Below are 22,114 nucleotides of genomic sequence, written 5' to 3'. Positions count from 1 at the left end.
GGTTAAGGTGATTTACGAGGGGCTGAATTTTGTGGAGCCAGTCAAATTCAGGGTCACCTCAAGGACGACAGAGTGTGTTGTCGTTGAAATGCATAAAACACGTATATATATGTGATCCTGTGCACAGGGGCTGCCCTGCAGCAGTAGAAGTACTGTGGGGGGTCCCTAGCGGCTAACAAAACTATGTGCTGTGGGTATCTACCTAACATATCCAATCAATTAGTATCCAATCAGACAGGTCCTTGCACTACATACTTGTTTGTAAATCTAAAGAATGTAATGTGTATGTAAGCCGTAGGCAAGTGGCCCAATATGAGTTATGGCCTGGAGGCTTGATGAAGAGACTCCTGTAAAAACTGAGCTGGGGAAGTGATCCCTCACTGAGGAGCATTGCAGGGGAGCTGGGTGGAATCTGCTGCCTGGACATCGCGAGAAGAACCCATCAATTACAGTATAGTGCCAGGTATTGTAGGCAGGGCTGGTGCTTCCACTAGTCAAACTAGGCAGTCACCCAGGGCAGGAGCACTCTCTCTGTGTGGGACGCTGCCATGTCATGGATGATGCTTCCGCTGAGGCGAGGGGTGGAAGAGGGGGAGGAAGAAAGGACAGATTAAGATGCCGGGTGTCTGTGGCCAGTGTAACAGTTGCGCTTCTGCTCCTTCCAGTGTTCCTCTCAGACTCAGTCCCTTACTGCAAGCAAGCTGGTGGTGTGATGGATTTGGTAAAATGCCTATTTCGTTTCCTATTGAATATATATATATATATATATATACGCTATTTCTATAAGTTTTATAAATATTTACTTTTATACTTTAATACATATGTTCTGTGAATATTTTCTGCCTGCTGGGCTTTGTGGTACTATAAGGAATCTTTGCTTAAGAAATGTCTGCTCACACACACTGCCCCCCTCCCACCGTGCCAACTTGAAACAAAGGAATGTTGTTTTCCTATAAGATAAGGCCTGGAAGAAGATCACACCTATACCATGACGGAGATTGTTTTCCTGTGGAAATGACCAATCAAAGACTAATATAATGCTTATGCTGTTGTCACATGACTCTCGCATCATTCTGCATATATAAGTTCACTTTCTCATTATAATAAACTAGAAGTATTCATAGACTGAACTTGTGTGTCAGCGTGAGTCCCTTCCAGTGTGCGCACATTCCAAAGCTAGCGTCATAAATTAGGACAGGAACAGATAAGCACTGGACGATTCAGTCCTTGACTAAATCAGCTGATGCCGAAATCCGGGCCTCCGGGTCGTTAACCTACAGCCAGCCGACCTGAAAGGACGTTAGGTGTCAGTCAAACTGGATGGGACGGAGATTGATCACCTCTGGAGCATGGTAAGATATATTTTGCTATCTTACCATTGCTTATCCTGTCTTTGTTGTTGATTCATACCTGTGCCTAGTACGGCTGCTAAAGGTCACTAAAGGCAGGTAACTTTGCTTGCCCGAAGTTTATTTCAACCTTACCTGCATGTGCTTATCTGTTGCCTGGTTCTCTGTTGTGTGTTTGTTTTTATGTGTCAGTCTTCAGGTGGAAGAGGAGTGGACCTACTGAGGGTTTTGACACATAATTTCTCTGGGTGTGGTAACCTTGTGTGTTGACCAGCAGAGGAGGTGTCGTGTACGCGTCACAGTAGTGTGGCAGCGGGGTGCCTTAGCCATTTTTGGGGCTAGGAAGAGTTACTCAGTGATCTGTACTCATAGCCCACCAAGATAGACTGCTATGTTATGTCCTAAATGTGTGTCTGTAAGTTAATGTTTGCCATTTGTAACAGAAGGTTGGGGTTTGTTAAGGGTTAAGGAAAGTTTGGACAGCAGCCTGTGAAGTGTCTTAGATTCCTGTTAGGAAGGACAGAGAAGGGGGGAGCAGATGGGTCAGACGCTGATAAGACCCCTAGAAAGGAATGTTAGCATGTGACCTGGTTGCACAGAGAGAAGAGGAAAAAAAAAAAAAAAAAAAAAAGAGAAGAAAGATGTCTTAGTTGACAAATATTTGCTGAAGACAGCAAGAAGCTTGGTATAATGTAACCAAAGTTATCCACAAAGAGCAGTGGACAGAACAGGTATTGCTACAGGAAAAAACAAAAAACAAAAAAACTGTTTATGTGTACCATTAATGTGTGAAATATTGAAAAGGATTACTGGCATGTCATATTGTGAAGAGGTGTGAAGGAAGTGAAGCAGTTAAAAAGTTATCTAAAGTAGCGAAAGTTTGTAAGCTGAAGGTCAACGTTGGCATAAATCATTGTAGGAACAGAGAGGAATTTTATGTGATAAAGGTTTGCTGAACGGGACAGAAGCTTGGTAAAAAAAAACTGCAAAAGCGTTGCATAAAGAAGGATGGTTGGAAGAAATTCAATAAAATGGCGATTGTATAATGTATGTGTATCATAAAATTGAAAATGGAAGTGTGCTAAAACCACCGCCATATGATGATAGAATCCAGAACAAAGGAGGCCAGGAACAGTCCTGCCCAGCCCAGTGCACTTCTTGATGGCAGCCATCTTGCTGCACCTGCTTTGTCCCTTCCTACCCAGCCCAGTACACTTCCTGATGGCAGCCATCTTGCTGCACCTGCTTTGTCCCTTCCTGCCCAGCCCAGTACACTTCCTGGAGGCGGCCATATTGGTACACCAAATTAGACAACTGGAAGGCCAACGCCTCGAGTGAGCCGCCTCTACCCAGTGTGTCCGGTCTTACAAGTCAATGGTACATTCTACGTAGCACCGGATGTGCTGAGCAGAATCCCAAGTTGTCTATGGTCCACAGGACCCGAAGATATTGGACGTTTAAAAGGTACCCCCAATTATGGTGGAACTGAAGCCTGGAGCTCCCCTACCCAGGAAACCACAGTACCCACTGAAACCAGCGCAATCCAAGGCCATTTCGAAGCAGGTCAAGTCCCTTGTGGCAAATGGTGCACTCATACCTTGTACCTCTAGATGTAATACACTTTTGTTCCCGATAAAAAAAAGAAGACATCCAAAGGAGAACCAGAGAAGTACAGGATGGTACAGGACCTCCGAGCAGTGAATGAAGCCACTGTCTTAGAGACACCTATCGTTCCAAATCCCCACACTTTACTCACAGGGGTACCTCCAACAGCAAAGTATTTCACCGTGGTGGACCTGGCAAATGCATTCTTCAGCGTTCCCTTGTATCCTCCCTGCAGATACTTCTTCGTTTTTATCCATGAGGGGCAGCAATACACCTGGGCAGTTATGCCACAAGGGGGCGCAAAATTCCGTGAGCCAGTTTGCCAAAGCCATGACCACCATACTGGGCACGTGGCAAAAGGAACATTCGGCAGTGGTCCTTCTTCAATATGTGGATGACTTTCTCCTCTGTGCTGATGACCTGCCCACGGCTGAAGAAGCCTCAGAGAGTTTACTATGTTACTTGGCACACCAAGGCTGTAAGGCCTCTAAACTGAAGTTGCAATGGTGCTCTACAACAGTCGTGTTCTTGGGCCACTGCCTTTCACATGGAACAAGGCATCTTACGGAGGAAAGAGTTAAGGCCATCCAGAACTTGCCACTGCCATTAGGCCAGAAGCCACTCCACGCCATTCTTGGCCTCATATCCTACTGTAGGTCATGGATTCCTGATGTTTCTTGGTTTATGCAACCACTCTATGATGCTCTCAAGTCTGAGCCCTTCCATCTGTCCGAAGAGGCCGACTCCAACTTTTTTTTTTACTCTAAAATGCTTACTTTCTTCAGCCCCAGCCCTAGGTCTACCAGACTACGAGAATTTTTTTCAAACTGTTCGTGTCTGAACGCCAACGCCATGGCACAGGAGTATTGGCCCAGTCCCACGGAGACTGCCTACGACCCGTAGGCTACTACTCATGCCGTTTGGACCCAGTGGCTAGAGGAGCACCCTCGTGTCTGCGTGCAGTTTTCGGTGCTCCAGCTCTGCTGGATAAGACCTCTGATATCGTACTGGGACATGAACTTGTTCTTCTGGCACCGTATGCCATTGCTGCCATTTTAAACCAAGTCCAACCTAAACATTTGTCCACAGCGAGGCATCTTAGACTACAGTGTTCCCTCCACCTTCCTGATAACGTCACTCTCCTACGTTGCCAAACCCTGAATCCGGCCACTCTCCTCCCACTTGCTGAGTGGGGTAATGAAGGTAATGAAGAAAGTGGAGAGGATAATGGAGCCACTGAGCCTCATAACTGTCTTGAAGTGATGAAAATGGAAACCTTCCATCTCCCCACAGTGAGTGAAACACCTCTGCAGGACCCAGACTTCACCTTATTTGTTGATGGTTCCAGATATGCAGACGATGGAGGCAAATATTATACAGGATTTGCGGTCACTACTGTAGACACAGTCCTACAGGCAAGAGCCCTATCGCCAGCAATACCTGCACAGGGAGCTGAACTTCAAGCACTTACAACAGCATGCCAGATGGCGGAAGGAAAAAGGGCCAATATCTACACAGACTCCAGATACGCCTTTGGGGTGGCCCATGACTTTGGGCCCATATGGAAGGCAAGAGGATTTATGACTGCGGCAGGTACGTCCATAAGACATGGAGCAGCCATTGGACGATTGCTGGAAGTACTCCTTCTACCCACTCAAGTGGCTATTCTGAAGGTAAAAGCTCATGGGAAAATAAACTCCTCAGAAGCCAAAGGCAATAATCTGGCAGATTTGGCGGCAAAACGAGCGGCCATGGGACCACCAGAAATGGAAGGAGAGGTGACCGGAGAGTGGGAACCAATATTCACCTTACAGACCTTACCTGTGGACAGAAGCTACCTCAAGGAACTCCAAGAAGCAGCAAGTCCAGAAGAAAAAGAAAACTAGAGACGGAGAGGAGCTATTCTCAAAGACGGTCTGTTTGAGTGCAACAAGAGGTTTTGTTTACCCAAGAATATGTTTCCAGCTGTAGTCCAGTGGGCACACGGAGCAGCCCATCTGTCAAAGAGCCTCATGAACTCTATTATCAACAAGTACTATGTAGCGCCTGGAATCACCACATTGATGAACAATTTGTGCAGAACATGTGCCATCTGTGCACAATGCAATCCAGGACGCACAGAGAAGACACCACAGAAACACTTGGCCAAACCCCTATACCCTTTTCAAAGGATACAAATTGATCATATCCAGATGCCAAAGAGTGGGCGGTTGAGTACACCCTAGTGGTGTTGGACATGTTTTTCAGTTGGCCAGAGGACTTTGCTGTAACTAATATGACTGCTAAAACAACTGCGAAGAAACTCCCCACTGAGGTTGTATGCAGATATGGGCTTCCAGAGGTGATAGAGAGTGACCAGGGCCCCGCCTTCACAGCTTCAGTAACCAAAGGAATATGGGCGGCATTAGGAGTCACTCTGGCGTTCCATACCCCCTATCACCCCCAAAGTAGTGGAAAAGTAGAAAGAATGAATGGCACTCTGAAAGCCAGAATGCTAAAAATGGCCCAAGAGACTGGCATGAGTTGGCCAGACAGTCTGCCTATTGCCCTATTGTATTTAGTGTCAGATACACACCAAGAGAGAACACTCCCTATCCCCTTATGAGATTTTGTTTAGCTCAGCCCCCAGATTTGGTTGTTATTTTCCACAACAGTTGCAATTACAATTTGATGTGTTAACTGATTATGTGACTGTATTATCACGTGAATTAACCCGTATCCATGTCCAAGTGTTTTCTCCATTCCAGATTCTGAGTCAGATACAGGAACTCACAGCCTATTACCCGGAGATTGGGTATTAGTAAAGACATTTATGAGGAAACATTCTCTTGAGCCAAGATATGATAGTCCCTTCCAAGTTCTGCTGACCACAGCCCCTTCTGACAAGGTGGCCGGGAAGAACACTTGGATACACGCCTCCCACTGCAAGAAAGTCCCAAACCCTGAGGGAAAGGCGTCATCTACACCATGACAACTATGTTGTATATCCTTTTTCTTATAAGTCTGACAGAGGCTCAACAGGTGGATATCACCGAAATAGGAGACACCACTATATTTTGGTACAACTCATCCAACACTCATGTAGCTATTTTCACCTTTGATTTCTGTAGTATAGATCCCATGTGGTGCTATGACCATAATCTATATGATCTTGATACAACTAGCATGTTCCGATAGTACTGACCAGGTATACATATGTGTCATGGATGATTACTGGGGACCAAAAGATTAGAACCAGATTGGAAGGGATTTGGACTGGTGAGTATGCTTTTGCAAAGGTCATTATGCCTCTCCACATCCTAGCAGAGAATACCCGACCCAACGCCTGGCCGTAGGAGGAAACGAAAAGCTCCTTCTGGCAGTTTTGACCCACATGTGTATATAGATGCTATTGGAGTCCCAAGGGGGGTGCCTAATAAATTTAAAGCCAGAGACCAAGTAAAGCAGGCTTTGAATTTCTGATTCCCATGATAACTGTTAATAAAAATGTAGATTAGATAAATTACATATACTACAACCAACAGAGGTTTGTGAATTACACCAGGGATGCCCTCCAAGGAATCGTTGACCAGCTAGCCCCTACATCCTACATGACATTCCAGAATAGGATGACTCTGGACATGATTTTAGCAGAAAAAGGAGGTGTTTGTAAAATGATAGAAGGAACCGGAACATGTTGTACATATATTCTTGACAATACTGGCCCGAATGGTAAGGTTACTCTGTCTATAAAGAAATTGGAAGATCTGTCAGTTGAGTTGAAAAAGAATTCAGGGATCACAGACTTGCGGGATCAATATTTCAGTTGGATGAGGGGGTGGCAAAAGATACTTGCCCAAATAGGGGTAACTGTACTAATAATTCTGATTCTCCTGGCCCTGGTTGTATGCTGTGTTATACTATGTGTGAGGAAATTGATGAGCAAAGCTGTAGACAACAGAACACCTACCTTCCTGAACCAGGAGCAAGAGGATCCCCACATGATAGATGAAGGAAAACCTTATACCCCATTACGGTCCCTCCCTGCCAATAGTAATCTCACAATTTTGTAGGGATAGCATCTGACTTCCTTATGTACAAAGTCTGTGGCAAGGGGGGAGATGAAATAGTCATCACCTGTCTAACGTGCAGCATAAAAGAGTTCCAAGGTACATAAGGACAGATGAGCGAGGTCTTATAGGGACAGAGTAAAATAGTCATTTTAAGGGGGGACTGTGATGGATTTGGTAAAATGCCTATTTCGTTTCCTATTGAATATATATATATATATATATGCTATTTCTATAAGTTTTATAAATATTTACTTTTATACTTTAATACATATGTTGTGTGAATATTTTCTGCCTGCTGGGCTTTGTGGTACTATAAGAAATCCTTGCTTAAGAAATGTCTGCTCACACACACAGACCCCCTCCCACCGTGTGATTTGGGAAACAAAGGAATGTTTTTCTTCTCTATGAGATAAGGCCTGGAAGAAGATCACACCTATACCATGACGGAGATTGTTTTCCTGTGGAAATGACCAATCAAAGACTAATATAATGCTTATGCTGCTCTCACATGACTCTTGCATCATTCTGCCTATATAAGCTCACTTTCTCATTATAATAAACTAGAAGTGTTCATAGACTGAACTTGTGTGTCAGCGTGAGTCTCTTCCAATGTGCGCACATTTCAAAGCTAGCGTCATAAATTAGGACAGGAACAGATAAGCACTGGAAGATTCAGTCCTTGACTAAATCAGTGGCTGCTGATCACTGCGGAGTTCCAGCCCTTCTCCCATTCATCAGCGGAGGTGGAGCTGTGGAGGAAGGTAATAATAATACACAGCATTCTGTGATTGGGCAGAGTGGACAGAGCAGCCGCATACCACCAGAAGGTGTTGAGGGGGGAGCACAGGTAAAGCAATAGCTGTACTCCCAGCGCTCAGTAAAAAGGGTAAATTAAAGAGATAATTCCACAGGGTAGCATGCACCTCACAGGACTTTTCCCACAGTAATCTGGACCATTTTACAAAGTGGTGGAATTCCTGGAGTTCAGCTTTAATTGTTCCTCTGAAACCTCTCACCATGTTTCCCTGTGTAGCCCCTGTTAAATCCATGATAATTGACATGTTGGATGGAGTTGAAGTCGGTCCCATGGAAAAGCTCCTTCTCATTGGTGGTGGAACCGTTTTTAGAGTCTATGCTCTGCTTCTTCGACTGGTACTGGATCCAGAGATCTATGTTCTGTATACGCAGAATCTGGGAGGACAAGACATACCAAGGCTCAGATCTATACACTGGTCTACCAGCTACACTCCAGAATGTTCCACCCACTATACAGGACATAGTCTATGAAGAATACATGGACAGGTCAAGTATCAAACAGCTCCAACATGATGTTATGGATGGAATATTCTATTGAAGGTTTATGTCTGCCCATTCCATAGTGCCAATCATTATTGTATAATTGGAGCACCCAGTTCTTTGCACCATACTGTCATAACCAAACCTGAACCTAAACCCTGATTATACACCCTCTGGTGGATCCTTCATCCTAAAGAGGTCATGAAAAAGGACACCAAAGCCATATCCCCTTAAGATAGTAATATTGTATTGTATTCACATAAGAATATAACAAACAAATCCAAATTGGTCCTCTAGGTCGATATACAGAGCATCCAGAAAGCATTCCCGGTATATACAGAGCATCCAGAAAGCATTCCCGGTATATACAGAGCATCCAGAAAGTATTCCCATTATATACAGAGCATCCAGAAAGTATTCCCGGTATATACAGAGCGTCCAGAAAGTATTCCCATTATATACAGAGCATCCAGAAAGTATTCCCGGTATATACAGAGCGTCCAGAAAGTATTCCCGGTATATACAGAGCGTCCAGAAAGTATTCCCGGTATATACAGAGCGTCCAGAAAGTATTCCCGGTATATACAGAGCATCCAGAAAGTATTCCCGGTATATACAGAGCGTCCAGAAAGTATTCCCGGTATATACAGATCATCCAGAAAGTATTCCCGGTATATACAGAGCATTCAGAAAGTATTCCCGGTATATACAGAGCATCCAGAAAGTATTCCCGGTATATACAGAGCATTCAGAAAGTATTCCCGGTATATACAGAGCGTCCAGAAAGTATTCCCGGTATATACAGAGCATCCAGAAAGTATTCCCGGTATATACAGAGCGTCCAGAAAGTATTCCCGGTATATACAGAGCATTCAGAAAGTATTCCCGGTATATACAGAGCATCCAGAAAGTATTCCCGGTATATACAGAGCATTCAGAAAGTATTCCCACAGCTTAACTTTTGCCACATTTTGTTATGTTACAGCCTTATTCCAAAATGGATTCAATTCAGTTTTTTCCTCAACATTCTACAAACAATACCCCATAATGACAACATGAAAGAAGTTTTTGAAATCGTTGCAATTTGTTTAAAAACACATGTATATAAGTATTCACAGCCTTTACCAGGACGCTCAAAATTGAGCTCTGGTGCATCCTGTTCCCACTGATCATCCTTGAGATGTTTCCACAGCTTGATTGGAGCCCACCTGTGGGACATTCAGTTGATTGGAGTTCACCTGTGGGACATTCAGTTGATTGGAGTCCACCTGTGGGACATTCAGTTGATTGGAGTCCACCTTTGGGACATTCAGTTGATTGGAGTTCACCTTTGGGACATTCAGTTGATTGGAGTTCACCTTTGGGACATTCAGTTGATTGGAGTTCACCTTTGGGACATTCAGTTGATTGGAGTTCACCTTTGGGACATTCAGTTGATTGGAGTTCACCTGTGGGACATTCAGTTTATTGGAGTCCACCTTTGGGACATTCAGTTGATTGGAGTCCACCTGTGGGAAATTTAGTTGATTGGACATGATTAGGAAAGGCATAAACCTGTCTATAGAAGGTCCCAGGTTAACAGTGCATGTCAGAGTACAAACCAAGCCATGAAGTCCAAGGAATGGTCTGTAGACCTCCGAGACAGGATTGTATCATGGCAAAGATCTGGGAAAGGGTACAGAAACATTTCTGCAGCATTGAAGGTCCCAAAGAGCACAGTGGCCTCCATCATCCGTAAATGGAAGAACTTTGGAACCACCAGGAATCTTCCTAGAGCGGACCGCCTGGCCAAAATGAGTGATGGAGGGAGAAGGGCCTTAGCCAGGGAGGTATGCAAGCACCCGATGGTCACTCTGAAAGAGCTCTAGCATTTCTCTTTGGAGAGTGGAGAACCTTACAGAAGAACAACCATCTTTGCAGCACTCCACTAATCAGGCCTGTATGATAGAGTGGCCAGACGGAAGCCACCTAGGCGCCTCTCCAATTACACCTCCTTTGAGGTTTGGAGGAGATTATCATGCAAAAGCGTGGCAAGTGATCCTTGGTTTGATTCAACTGGTTAGTCCAGTTATGTCTTAAAAACACGCCACACTAGATTTCTGGACCTGAATCACCCTTCCACCACATGTGGGGTGGTTTGGGATGCACTGAAAGCCTTCCTGAGGGACTTATTACTTTAGAACGTCTCTAGGGCAAAAAAGTCCATGAAGGCATGGGAACCGTCTGTTTTGAAGGAGATAGCTGTGGCAGAGTAAAACTACATAGAAATCCCATGTCCTGTGGGGGCATGACCAAGCCATGGAGCTGTGAAAGCATGCTCAGTGAGAGGACCAATTCCCACCTTTGCAGGGACACACAGAATCACTCTACCCTCAGTCCCAAAGGCAGGAAAACTTCTCTAACACCCCAGGATCACTCCTGTGAGGACTTGTTAGACTTTTCCCCCTTTCTGTCATCAGATTCCAGAGTGTCAGCGATCGATGGAGTGCTGCAGTGACTATAATTACAGATTAATAATATTATATATTATGTGATGGTTGTCCTTCTGGAACTTTGTCCCATCTCCACACAGCATCTCTGGAGCTCAGTCAGAGTCACCATTGTGTCCTTGGTCACCTCTCTTACTAAGGTCCTTCTCCTCCGATGGCTCAGTTTGGTCAGGTGACCAGCTCATGGAAGAGTCCTGGTTGTGCCAAACGTCTTCCATTTGAGAATTATGTCTTTGTAACCTTCCCTAGATCTGTGCATTGCAATAATCCTGTCTCTGAGCTCTGCAGGCAGTTCTTTTGACCTCATGGGTTAGTGGAAGCCAGTGGAGGGATTGGCAGAGAGGGGTGGGAAACACTAAATGGAGGCCAGTGAAGGGATTGGTAGAGAGGGGCAGCAGTCATCAGGCCTGGACTGGCCAAAGGGCACACCGGGCATTTGCCCGGTGGGCCAGAGCCGCCAATCTTAAGAACAGGGACCTGTTGATGACCAGGCCGCACAGCGAGAGGTAAGCGGCAACAACAGTCTGGAAAAGGCAACACAAACCGCAGCTGCCACTCACCTCAAGCTGTGCGCCTATGCCTAAAGCAGGGCCGACAGGAGGAGTGGTAGTGATGGCTTCAGTGACAAGCAGGAAACGCCGCCGAGGACACACAGTGACTTCCCCGGCCAACCGCTGCACACACAAGCGCACTGAAAGGAAAACAGCGGCCTCTCTCTTTCAACGGCCGGAACAATGTGACAGCTCTGTAGAGGTAATGGATTGGGCTGTCTCTGTGCTGGACGGGCTGTCTTTGTGCTGGACGGGCTGTCTCTTTGCTGGACGGGCTGTCTCTTTACTGGATGGGGATGTCTCTTTGCTGGATGGGGATATTTCTTTGCTGTACTGGGCTATCTCTTTGCTCAGTTGGGTCCAGCAAAGCGACATCCAAATCCAGCAAAGAGACAACCCAGTCCATGAAGGGACATCCCCATCCAGCAAAGAGACATCTCTGTCCAGCAAAGAGACATCCTGTCTCTTTGTGGATTGGCATGTTTCTTTGTGGATTTGGCTGTCTCTTTGCTGGACTGGGCTGTCTCTTTGCTGAATGAGGATGTTTTTTGCTGGGTGGGGATGTCTCTTTGGTGGATTGGGCCGTCTCTTTGAATATATAGGGGGCACTGTGATTAGATCTCTAGGGGCACTGTAATGTAAAGGGGCACTGTGATATAAAGGGAAGCTCGCTGCAAAGGGGCATTGTAATCAATACAGTGCCGCTTAACAGTGCAGTCCCCTTTATATCACAGTGCCCCTTTACATTACAGTGCAGAGGACCAACTCTGTAAATATTCCATCAGGAACTGCCCATGTGAATGCCCTTGCTCACCACCCCCCACCCCCAGAAATTGGCTGCTCAGTCTAAAATGCCCGGGCCTATTTTATATCCCAGTCCCTGCCTGTCTGATATCATTCATCACAATGAATCGGAGACATTACCTTCAGTATTTGGTTTCCGCAGCCATCCTCAACTTTCTGCTGAACACTGGAGTCAACATCCACTTCCATCACAGGGGTCCCACCCGATGGATCACAGAGTGATTGTAATCTGTGAGTATCTACATCAGAAAGATAAGATGTGCAGTCAGGACCCAAAGAGAAACCAAACAAGTAAAATCTTGGGAGTACAACCTGACTGAAAGAATGGATTAATGTAGAGACAATAATTCTGATGTCCCCTCATACCCTCAGGTCTCAGGACACTGATAAAGCCACCAAATCGTACCAGAGAAGCAGATTGTCCTCCTTATATCAAATGGACTGTTCTTAGGATGTCACATTCCCTCCATGTCCCGGCAATGTAGGAATAGGCAACTAGCCAAAGACAGTGTCACGGATCAAACCACACACCCACAGCGACTAGCTAACCGAGGTGAGGCCCGTGCCTGGGGATAAAAGGGAATGAGGGGGACTTATAGCATATAAGACTGGCCATGATACACTTTCACAGCCCGCACTGCCTCTGGCCACCACTAGAGGGAGACTCCACTCCAATCCAGCTGGCTGACCTCACACAGGCAGATCCAAATCTTACATACAATCTGGTGCACTCTAAGGGTTGGGGAGCAGTCTAGCAATCACACACCCTTCTAGGATTCCTCCAGCTATCCTAGAAGCTAGAACCCCGGTTGTAATCACTCTTCCACTGTCCATACTCCCCCACACCAGACACACAATAAATGGTAGCTTGCCACCACCCAACTGTTTGTCCGCAGACTGATCTGCTGGGCCACCACATACACACAGATCTCCGTCTGGCAGATCTGCTACTTTACAATCTGCATGCAATCTGCCAACACACAGTGCAATTGCATACAGATTGGCAATGAACTTAGACCGAGCACATAGACACTACAATTCAACAACCTCTCCGGAGATATGAGCCCGAGCTTAATACACAGAAGTCACTTATTAATGTTGTGGTTTTATATCCTGAAAGTGTAAGGTGCATAAAATATCTACAAAGAAAATACAGTTACAGAAAAGACACACAATTGGCTATTCACTATGAAATAAAAAGGAAATCAAAACAGAAATAAAACTTTTACCAAAATTTATCCTGTAACTACATCAAGTCAAAGAAAGTCCACAATTCTCCAGTCAAATGGAACCGGCTCTGTACGAATCACCCGTCCATATCTCAGGATCCTCAATTTATTGAAATATGGATGTGGGTGGGACTTTAGCCCTTGGCCAATCAACCCTGGGGGGCGGGGTTCCTGTACCAGCCTAAAAGACATGAAGGGCCCAATCTCGAATGGGCCAGAAATAGTTTGGATCACTGGGTCAGGAATAGGATTTCCAATCGCGACAGTACCAATCGCTGTTCAGCTGTCGCAATCAGGCACTATATAACCGTTTTCTGTGTTTCTCTGGGGTTCTACAAAGGCTACAAATACAGCTTTACATGTAGGAGGAGCATACAGTGTGTCCAATCAGAAGGAAGTATTTTCATCTCTCTGCAACTAATCTTTTAGCTTTTATGAGAGATGAAATGGATTCCTCTGATCTGTGGGTATAATTTAAAGCTGGCAGACCCTATAGAGCCTTCTCCTGGTCTCCTGCTGACTCTTGTAGCCAAAATGACAAGGAGTCTTCTTTTAGGTTCAAGAAGGTGGCAAGCTCTGGCTACATAGGTGACAACGTTGTATTGGCACCTCGGTGACACCTCTAGCCTAGCAGCTGCTCTGTCCTTTCAGATGCTGATTGGTGGACATATGTCTCTAGCCGAATACTGAAAACAGATCTGTAATAACACAGAATGAGACGACATCTACAATCACATCCTTCTACTGATCACATGACATCCCAACTACTGATACAATGATTCTACTCTGACATTATGTTACAATGAGACTTCCGGCTGCCATTGAATTATTGAGTGAACATGGAGCCCCATTGTGTGCTTCTTCCTGGCTGGGGCTGTGTATTTCCTGGTAAGGGAAGGACTGACACTTTGTAACAAGTTGGAATCTCATTATGTGCAAAAACAGATCTTTTATGGCAATTTAAAATCCATTCTTTTTCTGTTGACATGATTTCTATCACCTTTAGATATAAAAAGTACAGTACATTCCACCAAAGTTCATTGCACTCCAACAGCATTCCTCATCTATATAATGATCATTGATTCCACGTACACCGTATCCTTGTATTATTACCTTAAAGCGGACTTCCAGCTGAAAGATAAAAATAAGTCAGCAGCTACAAAAACTGTACAAGAACTGTACAAAAACTGCACAAAAACTGTACAAAAACTGTAGCTGCTGACTTGTAAAATACAGCCACATACCTGTCCCTCGGTACAACGGTGTCCTCACCACCATTGGTTTCACCGGCCACCTTGTCTTCCCAGCGCCGGCATCTTCAGTGTGGGCATCTGGCTGTGACTGCTTGCGGCTTCACAGCCAGGTGCCCACTGCACATGTGTGATAAGCGCTGTGCCTTGTGAATGGCCCCATAGTCTTCTGGGACCTGTCATGTGTCCCACTACGGGGAGGGAGGGGAGGGGAGAACTTCCTCTTCTGATTGGCTAGGCGATCGCAGCAGAAGTGGGAGCGGGTACCTGTCAAATTCGGGTACCCGCTCCCCATAGGTGCCAATCCTTAACGAGCACAAAGGCTTAAAGCGGAACTTCCCCTTTTGGGTGGAGCTCCGCTTAAAGCCTCAATGTAGGGAATGAAATTACAACCTATAATTGGAGCAAACTTATGTTTGGACTTGAATATGACATTCTGGTGCTTCAATTGCTCGTTCTTCCAGGATCCTGAGCTCCTCCTACATACAGTACAGAAATGTTTCTTCCCCTTTCTTGTTCAGTCGGCCATCCTGAACTCTCACCCCACTCACCGGTGATTCTTGCGGAGAGGAGGGATTTGGCTTTTCTCTTCGTCATTCTTATGTGGAAATCATTCAACATTTGTGGCTGGAATAGAACCACTTTCACCGTCTGAAGAGAACGGACCGATTTAGATTTGATGAAGTCCACCAAACCATCCAGGATTGAGTCGGCCACTGTGGAGACGGCTAATCCCCCCGCACCTGTATCAACCAGACAAAATGTTCACCATAGATATCTACTGACCACAAAATGTAACTTTTGCTTCATTAAACATAAAAGTAAAGGACATTACTCAGAGGGACCTGACCTCCGGAGGTTCTGCTGTACAAAGCTGATGGTGTATGAAGCTCCTTCTGCTTCCTTCCACACGGACGTTCCGATCCGGTCCAAAGTGGACAGAAGCGTTAACTCTCCAGCGCCTCGAGGGAGCCAATGTCAGGGGAAGGCCAGGGAATCAGGTATGTGAATGACCTATGGATAACGTTCCGGAGATGCAACCCTCCTCAGATGGGGAGATCAACGAACTGAAAGAAAGTACACAGGTGGTGCAAACACCTCGCACATTACCCAAGGTTTATTAAAAAGTATAAAAAGACAAAAAAAATATATATATATATACTCACAAACATAGCGCATATATAGAGCCTATAAGGCCACGGAGATGGCAGAGTGTCTGACTGGTGGTGCGGTCGGCCTGTTGATGCCTTTCAGGGACAAGCTATTAGCTCTGAGGAAAGGGATTCATCCCCGAAATACGTCAGCAGGCCGACCGCAACACCAGCCGGACACTCTGCCATCTCTGTGGCCTTATAGGCTCTATATATGCGCTATGTTTGTCAGTATATACTGTATATATATATTTTGTCTTTTTATGCTTTTTAATAAACCTTGGATAATGCGCTAGGTGTTTGCACCACCTGTGCGCTTTCTTCCAGTTCTGATCGGGTCCACCTGATTGCTTTTCATGGGACCCAATCAGAACCTCCTTTCTCCTCTATGGAGCGGTGGGTGTAAACAGACAGGTATCTGTTTACACTCACCGACATCCAATCCGATCCGACCCGCAAAAAAGGACCGGATGAGGATCAAATTCCCCTTCTGTCCGTTGGATCGGGTTGGATGGAAACAGATAGGCGGTCCGTTTCCACCCGACCGCCCATTGAAGCCAGCAGCCTGTGTCTGTGTCCGCTTGCTCAGCAGAGATGATCCCCCACTGAGCGAGTGGATACACTACCAGGTCCGCCCCGTGTGAAAGGACCCTAAAGCACAATTCCAAGAGACTGGTAGAACTAGTTGACTGCTTACAAAGTACATGGAGCATTACAGCCGTTCTAAAGGTGGAGTTGTTTTCTTTATAGAATCACCGCGCTGAAAAGTGATATTTTAGTTATAAGTAAGAAAGTCTCCTGTGCTCCACCACTCCCAACTGAACCACTTCACAAGCGAGCAGCTCCTCACATACTACTGCGTCCCCACCTACAATATCTAAATGCACACCAAATGTGGAGCTTGCTCTAATACAGTGAAGGAAATGTGTATTTGCTCCCCCCTTATGGTGAATGTTCGCCCCTCACACAGAAACGATCGGTCTAACAATGGAATGTTCGATGTAACACTGAGAGACAGAATACAACAACAAATTCAGCAGAAATGCGTCTAACAAATGATGACGGATCTGCATGTTCATGAGGGAAAGAAAGATTTGATCCCCTATCATTCAGCAGGATTTCTGGCTCCCAGGTGTCTTTCATACAGGTAACAAGCTGAGATTAGAAGCAGTCTCTTAAAGGGAGTGCTGCTAATCTCATTGTGTTACCTGTATAAAAGACACCTGTCCACAGGAGCCATCAAACCATCAGATTCCAAACTCTCCACCATGGCAAAGACCAAAGAGCTGTCCAAGGATGTCAGGGACAAGATGGTAGACCTACACAAGGCTGGACTGGGCTACCAAACTATGGCCAAGCAGCTTGGTGAGAAGGTGACAACTAGAGATGAGCGAATCGAAGTAGCCGAAGTGGAATTCGAGTCGAATATCGGAAAAATTTCGATTCGTGCCGAATCCGAAAAATAGCCTAATTCGGACGCGCGAATCGAAATTTTTCAGAAAATGGCGGCTGACATGTGCGGCGACGGAGCGGGGATGTCTGGGAAGGCGCGCAGACAAGGCGCGCTGACCCATAATGCATTCCTCAACGACATGTGATCGCATCAGCCAATCAGCAGCCAGCCAGCCAGCACTGTGTAATGGTCGAGCTATAAATAGCGGCCATTTTGGAATTCTTCATTTGCCTGCAGTCATTGAACAGAGGCAGACCGCTCTGTACTAGGGACAGGGACAGAGTTAGGGCCACAGAAACGATAATTGGGGACAGAGAAAAGTTACTTAGGGACAGAGAAACGGTAGCTAGGGCCACAGAATTCATACTCAGGGACAGACAGAATTGTTACTGAGTGCCAGAGAATTGTTACTTAGGGCCACAGAAACGTTACTCAGGGACAGACAGAATTGTTACTGAGTGCCAGAGAATTGTTACTCAGGGACAGACAGAATTGTTACTCAGGGCCACAGAACTGTTACTGAGGGCCACAGAACTGTTACTTAGGGCCACAGAATTGTTACTCGCACAGACACAGAATTGTTACTCGCACAGACACAGAACTGTTACTGAGGGCCACAGAACTGTTACTTAGGGCCACAGAATTGTTACTCGCACAGACACAGAATTGTTACTCAGGGCCACAGAACTGTTACTGAGGGCCACAGAACTGTTACTGAGGGCCACAGAACTGTTACTTAGGGCCACAGAATTGTTACTCGCACAGACACAGAATTGTTACTCAGGGCCACAGAACTGTTACTGAGGGCCACAGAACTGTTACTTAGGGCCACAGAATTGTTACTCGCACAGACACAGAATTGTTACTCGCACAGACACAGAACTGTTACTGAGGGCCACAGAACTGTTACTTAGGGCCACAGAATTGTTACTCGCACAGACACAGAATTGTTACTCAGGGCCACAGAACTGTTACTGAGGGCCACAGAACTGTTACTTAGGGCCACAGAATTGTTACTCGCACAGACACAGAATTGTTACTCAGGGCCACAGAACTGTTACTGAGGGCCACAGAACTGTTACTTAGGGCCACAGAATTGTTACTCGCACAGACACAGAATTGTTACTCGCACAGACACAGAACTGTTACTGAGGGCCACAGAACTGTTACTTAGGGCCACAGAATTGTTACTCGCACAGACACAGAATTGTTACTCGCACAGACACAGAATTGTTACTGAGGGCCACAGAACTGTTACTGAGGGCCACAGAACTGTTACTTAGGGCCACAGAATTGTTACTCGCACAGACACAGAATTGTTACTGAGGGCCACAGAACTGTTACTTAGGGCCACAGAATTGTTACTCGCACAGACACAGAATTGTTACTCAGGGCCACAGAACTGTTACTGAGGGCCACAGAACTGTTACTCGCACAGACACAGAATTGTTACTCAGGGACACAGAATTGTTACTGAGGGCCACAGAACCGTTACTTAGGGCCACATAAACGTTAATCAGGGACACAGAATTGTTACTGAGGGCCACAGAACCGTTACTTGGGGCCACATAAACGTTAATCAGGGACACAGAATTGTTACTGAGGGCCACAGAACCGTTACTTGGGGCCACAGAAACGTTAATCAGGGACATAGAATTGTTACTGAGGGCCACAGAACCGTTACTTGGGGCCACAGAAACGTTAATCAGGGACACAGAATTGTTACTGAGGGCCACAGAACTGTTACTTAGGGCCACAGAATTGTTACTCGCACAGACACAGAATTGTTACTGAGGGCCACAGAACTGTTACTTAGGGCCACAGAATTGTTACTCGCACAGACACAGAATTGTTACTGAGGGCCACAGAACCGTTACTTAGGGCCACATAAACGTTAATCAGGGACACAGAATTGTTACTGAGGGCCACAGAACCGTTACTTGGGGCCACATAAACGTTAATCAGGGACACAGAATTGTTACTGAGGGCCACAGAACCGTTACTTGGGGCCACATAAACGTTAATCAGGGACACAGAATTGTTACTGAGGGCCACAGAACCGTTACTTGGGGCCACAGAAACGTTAATCAGGGACACAGAATTGTTACTGAGGGCCACAGAACTGTTACTTAGGGCCACAGAATTGTTACTCGCACAGACACAGAATTGTTACTGAGGGCCACAGAACTGTTACTTAGGGCCACAGAATTGTTACTCGCACAGACACAGAATTGTTACTGAGGGCCACAGAACTGTTACTTAGGGCCACAGAATTGTTACTCGCACAGACACAGAATTGTTACTCAGGGCCACAGAACTGTTACTGAGGGCCACAGAACTGTTACTGAGGGCCACAGAATTGTTACTCGCACAGACACAGAATTGTTACTCGCACAGACACAGAATTGTTACTGAGGGCCACAGAACTGTTACTTAGGGCCACAGAATTGTTACTCGCACAGACACAGAATTGTTACTCAGGGCCACAGAACTGTTACTGAGGGCCACAGAATTGTTACTCGCACAGACACAGAATTGTTACTGAGGGCCACAGAACTGTTACTAAGGGCCACAGAATTGTTAATCGCACAGACACAGAATTGTTACTCAGGGCCACAGAACTGTTACTGAGGGCCACAGAACTGTTACTTAGGGCCACAGAATTGTTACTCGCACAGACACAGAATTGTTACTCGCACAGACACAGAACTGTTACTGAGGGCCACAGAACTGTTACTTAGGGCCACAGAATTGTTACTCGCACAGACACAGAATTGTTACTCAGGGCCACAGAACTGTTACTGAGGGCCACAGAACTGTTACTTAGGGCCACAGAATTGTTACTCGCACAGACACAGAATTGTTACTGAGGGCCACAGAACTGTTACTAAGGGCCACAGAATTGTTAATCGCACAGACACAGAACTGTTACTGAGGGCCACAGAACTGTTACTGAGGGCCACAGAACTGTTACTTAGGGCCACAGAATTGTTACTTGCACAGACACAGAATTGTTACTCAGGGACACAGAATTGTTACTCAGGGACACATAATCGTTGAATTAAAGAGTATGTCAGACAACATGCAGAGGAGTGGCAGAGGAGGCAATGTTTTAGGAGCGAGCAGACGTGGCAGCAGAGGAAGGGGTCGAGGCAGCACTATTCGCAGCCAGAGGCCAGTGCTCCCGGTGTCATCCAGCGGTCGTGTCTCCACCGACAACCCTGCCGTCATCGATTGGTTGGCTCGGTCGTCTTCCTCTTCCCAGGTCACCTCTGACACCTACAGCCAACGGTCGGTGGGTACGTCAGACACAACCGTTAGTTGGCATGGCCCGGGAGCAAGCCCACTGAAATCACATGTCCTCTACCTGCCCCTGTCCTTTGCTGTTCCCTCACCAAGCGAAGTGTCGCATGCTGTGGGCTCAGCCCCACTGTACAGTGAGGAAGAGCTAACAGAGGGCGGTCAGGAACGGGGGGAGACATCCGCCTTTTCAGCAGCCAGGCGAACAAGTACTGGCGAGGAGAGTGGCTCGGTAGCCGGTCTAGAGACAGGTCTGTCTCCTGACCCACACGCAGCCGAGGGGGCTAGTAGTGAGGCGGAGACCGTACTTGATGATGAGGAGGTTGATCGCACTTGGCAGCCTCGTCGTCATCAGGCTATTGCTTCCGCATCATCAGGAGAAGAGGGTGCCAGCTTGGCAGCGAGCGAAACAGTCGGTGGGTTGCCCAGGAGGCAGCAGGGTCGCATCAGTGTCAGTGGAGCCAAACGGCCACGGAGTAGAGCACCAGCTCCACTGCAGCCTACCACCACGGCCAGTAGTGGTGGCGGTGCGCACGGAGGAAGTAGCAGTCAGCCAGTGAGGAGTAGCGGGGGCAAAGTTTCCTACTCGGTGGTGTGGCAATTTTTCGTCAAGCCGCCCGAGGAAGTAAACGTAGCCGTCTGTCGACTATGTGGCCAGAAATGCAAGCGTGGCCAGGGGGCCCATGTTGGGACTACAGCGTTGCGTCAGCATATGCAGCGTCACCATTCGGTGGCCTGGGAAAACCGTGATAAAGATACGGCGGTTCTGCCTGCCCCAGCCCCCGCTCCATCACCCGCTCCGTTACTTGCTCCGTCACCCGACGTCGTCAATCGCCCTCTATCAGCCAGTCAAAGCTCCAACACCTCTGCTGAGGGGAGTTGTCGCTCGTTGGCATCTTCCGCTCGTTCAGATGCTCCTTCTCCTGCTACTCCTCTTCTCAGATTCCGTCAACAGTCTTTCTTGGAATCCGTTTCCAACAGACAACAGTTTGCGAGCACGCACCCGACGGTGCAAAAGCTGAACGTCCTCCTGTCCAAGTTGCTGGTGCTGCAGTCCCTCCCTTTCCAACTGGTGGACTCAGCACCTTTCCGAGAAATGATGGCTTGTGCCGCGCCGCAGTGGAGAGTGCCAAGCCGTCATTTCTTCGCCATAAAGGCAGTGCCAGCCCTGCATTCACATGTAGAAGAGATGGTGGGCCAGTCTTTGAGCATGTCGGTCTCTGCCAAAGTGCACGGCAGCGCCGACGTGTGGAGCTGTAACTACGGTCAGGGACAGTACATGTCATTTACGGCCCACTGGGTGAACGTGGTGCCGGCACAGCCGCACCAGCAACTTGGACAGGTCACGACGCTTTTGCCTCCACGTTTGCACGTCCTTGGTCCAGCAAACATGTCCGCCTCTACCACCTCTTTTTCCGCCGTGTCCTCAGCTGCCACCCCCGTGCCAGGTCCCATTACCCGACCGGCATATCACATGTGCAGGGCGCAACGGTGTCACGCTGTGCTGCACCTGGTATGCCTTGGCGAACGTAGTCACACAGGGGAGGAACTTCTGAGTGTAATGAACAGAGAAATCGACAGATGG

General features: G+C 46.8%; 1 protein-coding gene across 1 annotated transcript; it reads right to left on the bottom strand.

Annotated features, from left to right (window-relative positions):
* Positions 1–8,529: 8,529 nt before the first annotated feature.
* On the bottom strand, positions 8,530–15,632 carry LOC149443804 (uncharacterized). The gene is made up of 3 exons (XM_089655259.1): positions 15,177–15,632; positions 12,267–12,385; positions 8,530–9,810 (listed from the first exon to the last, which is right to left on the bottom strand). Exons 1-3 carry the CDS (start codon positions 15,244–15,246, stop codon positions 9,472–9,474), a joined length of 528 nt encoding a protein of 175 aa, XP_089511385.1. The 5' UTR covers positions 15,247–15,632; the 3' UTR covers positions 8,530–9,471.
* Positions 15,633–22,114: the final 6,482 nt, after the last annotated feature.

This window comes from Staurois parvus, unplaced genomic scaffold (genome assembly GCF_062004578.1).
Source record: "Staurois parvus isolate SC_StPar_1 unplaced genomic scaffold, SC_StPar_1.0 ptg000831l, whole genome shotgun sequence".
Taxonomy (NCBI): domain Eukaryota; kingdom Metazoa; phylum Chordata; class Amphibia; order Anura; family Ranidae; genus Staurois; species Staurois parvus.
This window is presented reverse-complemented; position numbering and strand designations above follow the sequence as displayed.

Bases quoted from the DNA above. Each gene is read 5' to 3' on its own strand.
- LOC149443804 (XM_089655259.1), bottom strand. From the start codon at position 15,246: ATGTTGAATGATTTCCACATAAGAATGACGAAGAGAAAAGCCAAATCC. The intron at 12,386-15,176 runs GTGAGTGGGGTG...TTTCTGATGTAG, and splicing joins CCTCTCCGCAAGAATCACCG to ATACTCACAGATTACAATCA. The intron at 9,811-12,266 runs GTAATGTCTCCG...AATTTCCCACAG, and splicing joins GCGGAAACCAAATACTGAAG to GTGGACTCCAATCAACTGAA.